At 39.1% G+C, this 12,316-nt stretch overlaps 1 protein-coding gene across 1 annotated transcript; it reads right to left on the reverse strand.

Moving 5' to 3' along the window:
* Positions 1-2,563: 2,563 nt before the first annotated feature.
* On the reverse strand, positions 2,564-5,641 carry LOC117720606 (olfactory receptor 51I2-like). The gene has a single exon (XM_076914051.1). It carries the CDS (start codon positions 5,628-5,630, stop codon positions 4,686-4,688), a length of 945 nt encoding a protein of 314 aa, XP_076770166.1. The 5' UTR covers positions 5,631-5,641; the 3' UTR covers positions 2,564-4,685.
* Between the last annotated feature and the right edge of the window lie 6,675 nt (positions 5,642-12,316).

Genomic DNA, 12,316 nt, shown 5'->3' on the forward strand with positions numbered 1-12,316 from the left:
CAGTTACAGTGTAGGGAGTTCCACAGGAATTCAAGGAAGGAGAGATTCTTTTGAAATAGTCCTCAGAAGAAGATAGCACCCATGCCCCCAGCAGTGCATGGCCAGAAGCTTAATATTTTTAGATACCATGAAGCAGAATCAATGAAGTGATTTGAAATCTGACCAGCTCTTCTCAGACCACAACTTCTTGGCCACAGAGGCAGTTCTGCTGGCCTGGAAATGGTCTTCACCTACCATGGCTTTGTAAAATACACAAAGCAGGGCACAATGAGTTCATCTTCCCAGTTAGGTTACCTATCCCCAAGGGCATTTCCTCATCAAGAGAGAATTTCCTTGGATAAAGAAAATGTGGCAGATTTACACAAAGGAGTATTACTCAGATGTTAAAACAATTCCATCATGAAGTTTGCAGGCAAATGGATACACAGGGGGTGCATGGGGTTGGGAACAGGAGAGAGCAAGTGGAGTGGAGGAAGAAATGACTAGAATGGGAAGGAGGGTATTTTGGAGCAAGGTAGAAACTAGTGCAGTGGAAAGTTTATGAAATCTATCAAAGAGTAAACCTAGCTAGCGAAGACTCCTAGTAATGGAAGACACAAGTCCTGAACTGACCATCTTCTGTAACTAGGCAAGGCCTCAAATGGAGGGATTGGGTCACCAAGCCAGCCACAAAACCAACTACACTTTGCCCTGTCAGCAGAGTATTCTGGGACTGGAGCCTAACAGAATTATCATCAAAAAGACCAGAAAGATTTCATCCAGCAACTGATGGGAGCAGATTGGAAGTATCACAGCCAAACATAAGGTAGAGCTCAGGAAAGAGGGGAAAGGATCAGAGGAACCAGAGCGATCAGGGACACACCATGAAAGTATGACCCACAGAGTCAACTGACTATGACTCAAAGGGACTCACAGATCAGGGAGCCTGTAGTGCTCTGACCTAAGTCCTCTGAGAATGTGTTATGGCTGAGTAGCTTGTTGTGCTTGTGGGAATCCTAACAGTGGGAACAAGTTCTGTCCATGACACATCTGCCTACTTGTGAGACACGGTTTCTCTTACTGGGTTGTCTTCTCCAGGCTTGATATGATAGTATGTGCCTGGTCTTGTAAATTATTATGCAATGTTTAGTTGATGTCCATGAGAGACCTGCTCTTTTCTGATGGGAGGTGGATCTGGGAAAATGAGGGGGAGAGACTGTTGGGTTGGGATGTAATATATGAGGGAAGAACGAGAGAAGAAGGGAATTCACTGCTCCATTACCAACTGGATATATTTCTAAATTATGGTGATGAGCCATGAACTTAGAGACCTCTGTGACTCTCAGCTAGGAAGGAATTTATCTGTTGCTACTTATGCATCTTCTTCATATTTAGTAAATAACAGATACATTCCTTCCATTATAAACAGAAAATTAGTTTATTAAATACATAAAAAATATAGGAAATAATTATTCACTAAATGAATATTTTATTTATTGACTTCATCTGTGCATTTATAATTACATGCACTTAAGATGTGCTACTGCACTGAAATTCATTTAACTCTTCATTGTGAAGTACAATCTCAAGACTTCTATATATGCCTTTTATTGACCCTTTCCTTTACAACTTATAGTAATTAGAGGTCTATATCAAGGTCACATTCTTCAGTTCCATGTAAGGGTAGAACATGTGGTGTTTGTCTTTCATTGTGATGAGGTGTTGTGCAATGGAATCATGTCACTGGTGAAGTAAATGTCCATATAAATTATTTGAAGGCAAACAAAAATACTACAAGACCATATAGTAAAGGAAATACAAGCTGGGGAAACAAGATTCCTGGGTGCTGGCAATTGAACCCAGGACCAGATGCATGCTGGGCTAGTATACTGAACTACATCTCCATTTCTTTATGGACTTGACATCCATTTCCTATTGTTAACTGAGATGAGTTGTGCCATAAATATTGATGAAGCGGTGGCTTAACAGATGATCAGATACCTTTTGCTATACTGCACACAACACAAAGCCAGGTTTTGAAAATGAAAAAAGTAAGTAAAATAATTCTAAAACTCAAACAAATTCCTGTTAAGCTCACATATAAAAAGCCTTTATATAAGAGGGTGACAGGTAGTAGATTGGAAATATTTCATACAATTATTCAGCAAGAAGAGAGATTTGTGATTATGCTTAAGAAATACAACTTGGGCTAGAGAGATGGCTCAGTGGTTAAGAGCACTGACTGCTCTTCCAGAGGTCCTGAGTTTAATTTCCAGCAACCACATGGTGGCTCTAACACAGCAACAGTACACTCATATGCATGAAATAAATTTTTAAAAATGTTTAAAAAGAAGGAGGAGGAAGAAGAAGAAGAAGAAGAAAGAAGAAGAAGAAGAAGAAGAAGAAGAAGAAGAAGAAGAAGAAGAAGAAGAAGAAGAAGAAATGCAACCTAGCATTTAAAATCCAAATGTCTATAAGAATATTTTTACAAACCACATAAATAACTGTTCCCTACTATAAAGAAAAGTTGTTGGAAACAAAACAGATACAAATTAGATAATGTTATTTTATTTATTATCAGACACAGATTTTTTCACAATAATTAACCTTCTCAGTCAATAAAAATATTTATCAATGGGTTCTTAATTTATTTAGAAGTTAATACCCTATGTAAAATACTTTGCTAGAAGGAAAAAAACACATTATCTCGGAAAGAAAAATTACACATCCATTACTTATGGATTTGGTTCATATTTACTAAGCAGTAGCAAAGCAAAATATACATTTATTAGTTTAAATAACAAAAAATTCCCATCCTCAATATGGATACAGCACTTACCCCATATCAATATGATTCAAAGACTAAATCATCATTCTTCTGCTCTATTATGTAACTAAATTATACAAATACAACTGAGCTTCAATGTTTTCAATGTATTTATTGCTTTTGTGTATATGTGTATGTGAGTGAGGCATGTCTGTGCCATGGCAAGCAAGGGAAGATCAGAGGACAGTTCTTAGAAGCTGGTTCTGTCCTACATAACTCTGTTGGATCTGGGGAATCTTACTCAGGTCATCTGGAGTGTGTGAAAGCTCCTCTACCTGAACCATCTCACTAGCCCAAGATTTCAACTTTTATCTTTCTTTTTTCATTAATTAATTTATTCATTCACTTTCCATTCTGATCACAGTCCTCCTCCCTCCTTTCCTTCCAGTCCCACACTCACACACCCTACCCCCATTCCCTCCTCCCCTTCTTCTTAGAGAAGGGGAGATCCCTCTATGGGTACCAGCTGCCCCACAACAGGACTTCAACTTTTTAAAAGCCAAAAAAATACTGAACTCAGAAAGATGTTTTCTAATTTGAGAGAGGGGTGAGGAGGGAGAGAGAGAAAAAAAAACAAACTCCTGTAGTATGAGTTGAAAGCCGAGGGTTCCTTGTTATCCTTGGCATTTTGCATTTTGCACATAACTGAGTGTAGAGTTGTCTTATTACCCTCTTTCTTTTCTAATACTAATACAGATGGTACCCATGATGACTCAGAAGATTCTTGGGAGAGAAGTATTTCTACGATATCACCTACCTTGTGTCATCTGTGAGTTTTTGTTTTATTTTTCTGTTGTTTTGTTTGCAGTCAAGGGTGAGCATTTAGGGGCAATTCAAGTGTATGCTGTCTTGTGTTTATGTCACTGTCTTGTTACTTGGCCCACACAGCTGTAGTTTCAAAAAGTTATTTTACCACCTTATTTTTAAAAAAAATAAAGAGATAACACTTCTAAAAGACTTCTGCTGAAAGTATGCATTTTCTTTATTACCCTCCTTAAAATTTGACTTAGATCATGTCATGTTCACTGCCCAATGAAAGTCGCTAGCCCATTATGCTTAATTCTACCAGTGTCTGCCTCCCTGTGCCATGTGGGTTGTGTTCACATTTATGGATCTAAGAAGGTTCCTGTATCTTCATGACTATGATTCTATGACTTCCCTGTCATGTCTCATCTCTTGCTCTCTGTCCCTGTTGTAGCTTGCAGGGTACTCTTTGGGCAGTGCTATTCATTGTAGGAATATGAACCCATATTCCTGTACACTGTAAGCCACACTGCAGCAATGGGTAAAGGGAACTACCCCCTCCATTAGTCATGAATATCAATTCATCTCCCACTCAAAATACTTATTATCTTCCTAGGAGACATTTACTCTTTCCCTTAGAAAGCCATGCCCAAGTGATGACAGTACATGTCAACATGCTCAAATAACTATTGTATAACTTGAAAGTTTGAAGCTTAAAGATATCCAAAATCATTTTTTGTTTATTAAATAACACATACACACACACATATACATGAACTGATGTTTATATTACTTGAAAACGTAGGTGTTACCTGGCATATTGAAAACAAACAAGATCTAGTTTAAAGGGCCTTTTTTTGGGTTAGAGAGAATTAATTTGCAGCAAACTATAACCTAATTAATTACATGATGTTTTGAGTTGCAGATTGTGTCTAGGCTGTATCTTACATGCAACACATACTCCCAAATGTATGACCATATTATATATATAATATATAAACATATATTATATAATATATTGTATATAATATATATATTATATATGTGTGTGTATTTAAAGGCTTCACAAACTATCTCAATACACTAAAACATCATCAATAACAAAAATTTCTAAGCTATGAAAACATATCATTGATCAGAACTTGGTACCCAATAACATCTTGTGTAGCCTCCTACGAATCTCCTTTGTCTTGATGGAATAAATAATAGGATTGAGCATTGGAGGCACAAAGAGATAGACCAGGGATGTGAACTTGTGCACATATTCTGGGGCATGCTTTACAAATCTGTGGACCATTGACACACTAATCATGGGCACATAGAAGATGAGCACAGCAGAGATATGTGACACACATGTGTTGAGTGTCTTAAGCCTTTCTTCCCTGGAGGCAATGGCCAGCACAGATCGCAGAATGAGCACATAGGAGAGGAGGATGAGCACTGAATCTACACCAAAAGCAGAGATGACAATGAACAGCCCATACATGCTGTTGATGGTGGTATCTCCACAGGGTAAACGTATCAGGTCTGGGTGTAAGCAGTAGGAATGAGTCAGCACATTGGCCTTACAGAAGGGTAGCCTCTTCAGTAGGAAAGGAAGTGGGAAGACCATGCAGAAACTGCGGATAATGATGGACATACCCATATGAGCCACACGGGCATCAGTAAGCACTGAGGAGTAATGCAAAGGGTTACAGATGGCTATGTACCGGTCAAAACTCATGGCCAGAAGAATACCAGACTCTGTCCAGGAAAAAAAGTGTATGAAGAACATCTGGGCCAGGCAGGCATCGAAGGCAGTCTCAGGGATATGAAAACACATAGAAGCAAGTACTGTAGGCAATGTAGAAAAGGACACTCCCAAGTCATTGACAGATAGAAGGGACAGGAAGTAGTACATTGGCTGGTGCAAACTCTGTTCCTCCTTTATGATGAAGAGAATCAGGGCATTGCCTACAATGGAGATAACATACAGGAGCAGCAGAAGGGCAGCCAGCCAGTGCTCCAGACTGTCCATCTCTGGGAAGCCAGTCAGTTTGAAGCCTGAAGTGCTTGAGGTGTTGGTGTGGAAGTTCCTCATCAGGGTTGCTGAGTAGCTGTGAGGGAGATACACCAGAGTGAAATGAGAAAGGGCCATGGAGAAAGGGAAGAGTGGGGCCAGGAAGAGTCTCAAGATAGGAGGGAAATGATGCTTAGATTCTTATACCAAATGACATGGAATAATCTAGAAAGAATCAACTGGATAAACCCTTTCCCTTTCCTGTTCCCCACAGACATCCCTTGACCCCTTTTTGAACATTGCCCTTCATTTTTGTGCCACCTTATTTACAGGAACTTACATCTGTATAATCTGGCCTTCCTTCCCCTCTGATTTTAGACATAATCATAAAATAAGTGCTCAATGAAGTCAGTTCTTAATACATTAAGGCTGATTTATTCTCTTCTATGCAGGTTATGGCACCGTTTGACTAGATTCCAAGCTGTTTCTCTTCTTTTTCCTGTACTCAAATATTATCCCAGTATCTCACCTCCTCTTTGTTGTTTGAACCCCTTGCTTATTCACCAGAGTTCAAGAGAGAACCTCAGCCCCTGCCATTCCTATTTGCTCTTGATTTTGCTTCCTGTATGTTCATATGTTTCCTTGGGTCAAATATTCTCAAAATGAACTGTATGCTACATTAATTTGAGGGGTTAAAAATGTTGTCAGGCCACATGCATAGCCATTGCATCTGAAAGTCTTTAAGGAGGACATAGGAATCCACTAATAAGAAGTAATGTTTGTCTTTCTCAGTCTGGCTATTTTATTTAATATGATTATCTTTTGTACATATATTTTCTTGCAGATTGTATAATTCATTGTTCCTTATAGAAAAATAAAATTCATGTTTATATACACGGATATGTGTGTATACAAACATACATATACACATACATATATACATACATACACACATGCATACATGCATTTGGTGAGTTTCCTTTATCTATTCATCTACTGGCATACCCCTAACATAATTCCAGAGTTTAGCTCTTGCCTTACTGTTTTCATCACAGGTAAACACAGTGACAGACATGTGGTTCTTTGGTTAGTATCTTTCTCCCTGGGTAAACTATGAGCTCCAATCATTGTCAGCAATTCCTTTCATTTTTAAATTATATAATATTTGCACTTCTCCTCTCTTTAGTGGAAGAATATGTACTGTGGCACATGTGAAAATTATAAGACAGTTTGTAGAAGTTGTTTCTCTCCATCCATCATGTGGATCCCAGGAACCAAAGTTAGGCTATCAAGTTTGGCAGCAGCTGACTTTGCCAGCTAAGCCGTCCCCATCTCCATTTTTATTTTCTCCTTAATGCCTAGGCAGGCAATTGATATACAAATCCTTGAACTAGGATTCCGATATTACTAGTTCTAGTTTTAAACTTTTACAAGATGTTATTAAATTGGTAAACTACTTTAATAGCAATATACTAACACCTAAATTTTAACTGTAAAATCCTTGAGATGAGTAAATTAATCTGAACTCATATACTTTCACAAGCACCAGCTGTAAATTTAACTTTCTAATAAACTATTTTCACATTTAAAGAATACGAAAATACAGAATGAAGTTTTTAATGTAAATATTAGGTCTCCAATACAAGTCACATGCTGAAGGAATGACAAATACAAAAGTAGCAACGAAAGCAGCTTCTTACAGCATAAGAATACATGGCTTGATCTCCAAACTGCTTTTCTACTTCCAACCAGTTTCCCTACCCAAAGCTCTCTTATATCGTTTTTGTCTACTACCTGATAAGAATATTGGAGTTAGTAACAATGAAGCATTGATCCTAATTAAAACTATCCATGACAGTCAAACATACAAACAAACAAACAAACAAACAAAACAGATGCCTCTCTGAGGCTTTATACCAGGGTCTGTAAATGGAGAACCAGGCCAGCACAGTGGGATTGCAACTCCTTAGGATGAGATGCTGAATTAACAGGATTTCCTGAAATCTTTGTGCCCTAGTCATCTCAGAATACCAGAATTAGGAAAAAGGTTCCTAAGGATCCCTTTGAGAAAAGGGCTGAGTTCTCCATTTACCTCCTCGTGGTGGATTTAATAGCTGTGAGAAAAGAGTAGCCAAGATACTTGCCCAGGTGAGAAACAGCAAGCACTCTACATCCTCAGAATGCAGGTCTGCTCTTCATACTGTGCTAGTCTGTATCCATTCCTGCTCTGGGATCTATGACGCTACCCCTTAAGAGTCCCCTGAGCCTAGTCCTAACAGTCGAGGAAATGGCTCAGGCAACAGGAAGTGTGAAAACTCTTGAGTAAATGTGCTCTCCTGTGTTCTGTCATTTCACCCACTTAAAAATATCAGTGAAGTTGAGAGTCAAAGCTGGCGTTGCTCTGGAGTGATCCATAAGTTCAGCTCTTCATTTTCTAAAACTGAGCCTGAGAAACAGCTTATTCTGTAAACTGGCATCAGAGCTGGACAGATTCTCAGACCTGTGGATTCCCACTAATTCCTAGAAGAGCTTGTTCCACTAACCCTCCAGTGACTCAAAAAGATTTCAAGAAAGGATTAACACAACCAGTACAATCTTAGTTATATGATGTCAGCAAACAGGGCAACCATCTCGGCTTTGTAGAAAGTCACCTTATTAACTGTTAAAAGGTTTGCAAGACAAAATTGTGCTTGACAGTTTGTGGCCATGTGGTCAGACCTATATTCAAAGCCAGCTTCATTAGGCTGGAGAGATGACTCAGTGGTTACAAGTGCTGACTGCTCTTGCAGATGACACAGGTTCAGTCTTAGCACCCACACAGCAGCTCACACACATCTGTAACTCAAATTATGTGAGATCTTGTCTCCATGAGTACCAGTTACACAAGTGTATGTGCATACGTATGTGCAGGGCCAACACTCATGCACATAAAAAGAAAAAATAAATACATTTAAAATTACACTTTTTAAAGATTTATTTTATGCATTTGAGTCCACAGTTACTGTCTTCAGACACACCAGAAGATGGAGTCAGATTCCATTACAGATGTTTCTGAGTCACCATGTGGTTGCTGGGAATTAAACTCAGGACCTCTGAAAGAGCAGTCAGAAACTGCTGAACCATGCCTCCAGCGCCTTAAAATTACATTTTTAAAATCCGGCTATCAAATGTATTTAATTCTTTTGGCTTTTAGATTCTATATATGTAAAATGAAGGACAAAATCCTGTAGATATGAGCACATGTGATCCAACAACACATAGCAAGAGCTTGTGAAACTCTTGAAAAAACTTGTTGATAAATAAAATTATCATGTTTTCTCCTATAGCGAATGTTTTATATAGATATATAAAATGATATGTGTATGTAGGACATGAAACTGAAAGTAAGTCTTAAAGGACGAAGGAGATTATCACAATGTAGTGGGAAGAAAAGGAAGAAAGGAGTATCTTCAAAATACATTTATGACATACTTCTATACAAATATCTTTATGACCTTCACCTATATATACAATGAATATGTGCCAATAAAAAGCATAAATGAGCAGGTGTGTTGTTTTATTTACTGACATGAACTGGTGCACTAGAAATTACATCTTGTTTATCCTATAACATTAACTAATATTGCAAAGTACATTGTGTCAAAGGAATAGAACCACCAGCACTCAAAATCATTATTGTTAACTAGAAAGTAAAACAGTCTGAACAATGTCTCTCTAATATTATCACTGGAAGAACACTAGTTTGTTTTTTTTTTTTTTCATTTCCACTACCAAATGGAAATAGGGAAACTGAAAGAAAATGATCTGTGTACCCCTTTTATTTCCTGTTTAAAATCAAAGAGAAAACAAGTGTCAGTTCAACATCAATTAGATGAATGACTAAAAACAAAGCTGGGTTCACAGGGATCCAAACGCAAACTGATGACTCACATCTCACAAGGCTGTCTGATGGGCCTCAGGAGACACTGCATAATCCATAGTACCTGTCCATCTGTGCTCAGCATCTATGCTGCTTTACCCACAATACAATGAAAATGGAACTAGCCTACGTAACTGTCAACTGATGGATGCATAATGAAAATGTGGTATATATATATATATATATATATATGTGTGTGTGTGTGTGTGTGTGTGTGTGTGTCTGTGTGTGTCTGTGTGTGTCTGTGTGTCTGTGTGTCTGTGTGTATATGTATGTATGTATATGTGTATATACACATATACATACATATACAAAAGGACCATTGGAGGAGGGAGAAGACCTCTAGGAAAGTGAGGACAAGAGTGTTAAGAAGGGGATGCTTGGAAATGGGAGGACATATAACAAAGTAACACCAAACTTAACTGAGGACATATAAGAAAGCAACAGACAAGATGAGAAGGAGAGAAATAATAAATAACACTAAAGATGTTCAAAATCCATAGAGAAACATTATTTTATATGCTTACTTTAAAATATATGTATAACATACATAAATACATACATACATACATAAATACATATATATATATACTGTTAATACAGATATCCCCTCACAGTGTATTATCCTCACAGTGAATAATACACACCCCCAGAGGCTATAGACTATCTAACAAAAAGCCAGTGTCAGTCAATGAAAGCTGTCCTCCAAGTTGTTGGTCAGGGTGGAATCCAAGACACCACCACCATCAGCCCCAACCCCCATACACACACACACACAGACACACACACACACACACACACACACACACACACACTGTTGCTGTTGTTCTTGTTTGCCTGCCAGAACACCAAAGTAAAATCCCATTGCTAAAGCCACTACAAACTTCAGTCACAGGAGTTGGAGAAATCCAGCTGGTAGTGATCTGGAAGTGTCCTGACTGAAGCCTAACTCTCATACTATACTCAGAAGGCACTATGCAGGCTGTCAATGGAGAAAAGTTATCAACAGTGTTAACCCCACCCCCCAAAGCTTGAGAACCTCAACCATAACAAGAATGGCAAAATATCTCTAACAGTACAATAGTGACGCTTGAATCTTTGGTGCAACCAACTGTCTTTGCCTGGTCAGCTGGAGGGAATCCTTGTCTGGCACTGCCAACCAAGTCATGAACCTATGGCTGGAAAGATCATGACGCTAAGAGAAAAAAACCTTAGTACTCCTACATAACCCACATGATAAAGTTTCCAATTGCCCTCCCTTTTTTTTCTGATAAATTTAATTATCAAATTTATTTGTTCTCATTGCTCCTCAAGTTTAAAGAGGCAGTTTATGGAGCCACTCTAGATGTCTAACAACAGGTTTATAGATAAAAAAATCTTGTTACATATATACAATACTTTTAAAGGAAGAAATGTGGTTTTTTTTTTATTGGATATTTTATTTACATTTCAGAGGTTATCCCCTTACCCCACTTCCCCCCTCCCAGTAACCTCCTAAACTCCTGCTTCTATGAGGATGTGCCCCCACCCACCAACCCACTCCTACCTCCCCACCCTCGAATTCCCCCACACTGAGCATCCAGCCTTCATAGGACCAAGGATCTTCACTCCCACCTATACCCGACAAAGCCATCCTCCCCTACATATACAGCTGGAGCCATGGGTCCTTCCGTATGTGCTCCCAGTCTGGTGGTTCAGACCCTAGAAGCTCTGGTTGGTTGGTATTATTGCTTTCCCCATAGGACCACAAACCCTCTCAGGAGCCTGATATAGCTGTCCCCTTAGAGGTCTGCCAGAGTCTGATATATTCAGAGGCGGATGCTCACAGCTAACCATTGAACTGATCATGGGGTTCCCAATGGAGAAGTTAGAAAGAAGACTGAAGGAGCTGAAAGGGTTTGCAGCTCCAATTGCCCTCTAAACACTCATTCTTATACCCATTGATAAGTGCAGCTCTCACTTCTCTTCAAAACAACTTTGCTTTTGAGGTAGATGGAGATGAGCAGAGAGACACACACAACTGGCCAAAATGCAGAGAATAAGCAACCAAGGGGTTCCCAGGCCCGAATAAGACATTTATGACACAACTGTTATACCTAAGGCTCAGGGAAACATCATGGAGGAAATGGGGAGAAAAGATTATGAGGGCCTGGACAAAGACAGTGGCTGCAGAATACTGTCTCCAGCTGGACAGCCAAGTTGTTCCCATGGATTCTCAACAAACTACCTGCCTGAAAAGACAATACCTATAAACATCTCAACATGGGTAGAGGAAAATGTCACAAAAAACTACCCCTAGATGAAGTGGCTGCTGAGGGAGGGAGAGCCAGTATTTGTTTGCTTATTTAATTTCTATGAGACCCTAATCCTAAGCAGACAGTGTGTGTGTGTGTGTGTGTGTGTGTGTGTGTGTGTGTGTGTTCTCAATATAGAAGTCATGAACTCAAGAGAGACTAGTTGGAAGGAGGAATGGTGGATATAGTGTTATAAAATGCTCAAACTAAAAATGAAAACCTGTTTTAAAAAATACATGAAGTTGAGAATGTAATTGGGGAGTGCTGAATGGATCTGGGAGAAGAAATTGGGGAAATTAGTGGATGAATATGACCAAAATAAATTATATGCATAGCTGAAAGGGTTTGTGGTCCCATGAGGAGAGCAACAGTACCAACCAACCAGACCTCCCCAGGGTCTAAACCACCAGCCTGGGAGCACATAGGGAGAGACCCATGACTTCATCTGTATATGTAGGGGAGGATGGCCTTGTCGGGCATAAGTGGGAGAGGAGATCCTTGGTACCATGAAGGCCGGACACCGAGTGGGGGAGAATTCGAGGGTGGGGAGGTAG

This window comes from Arvicanthis niloticus, chromosome 1 (assembly GCF_011762505.2).
Source record: "Arvicanthis niloticus isolate mArvNil1 chromosome 1, mArvNil1.pat.X, whole genome shotgun sequence".
NCBI classification, from domain to species: domain Eukaryota; kingdom Metazoa; phylum Chordata; class Mammalia; order Rodentia; family Muridae; genus Arvicanthis; species Arvicanthis niloticus.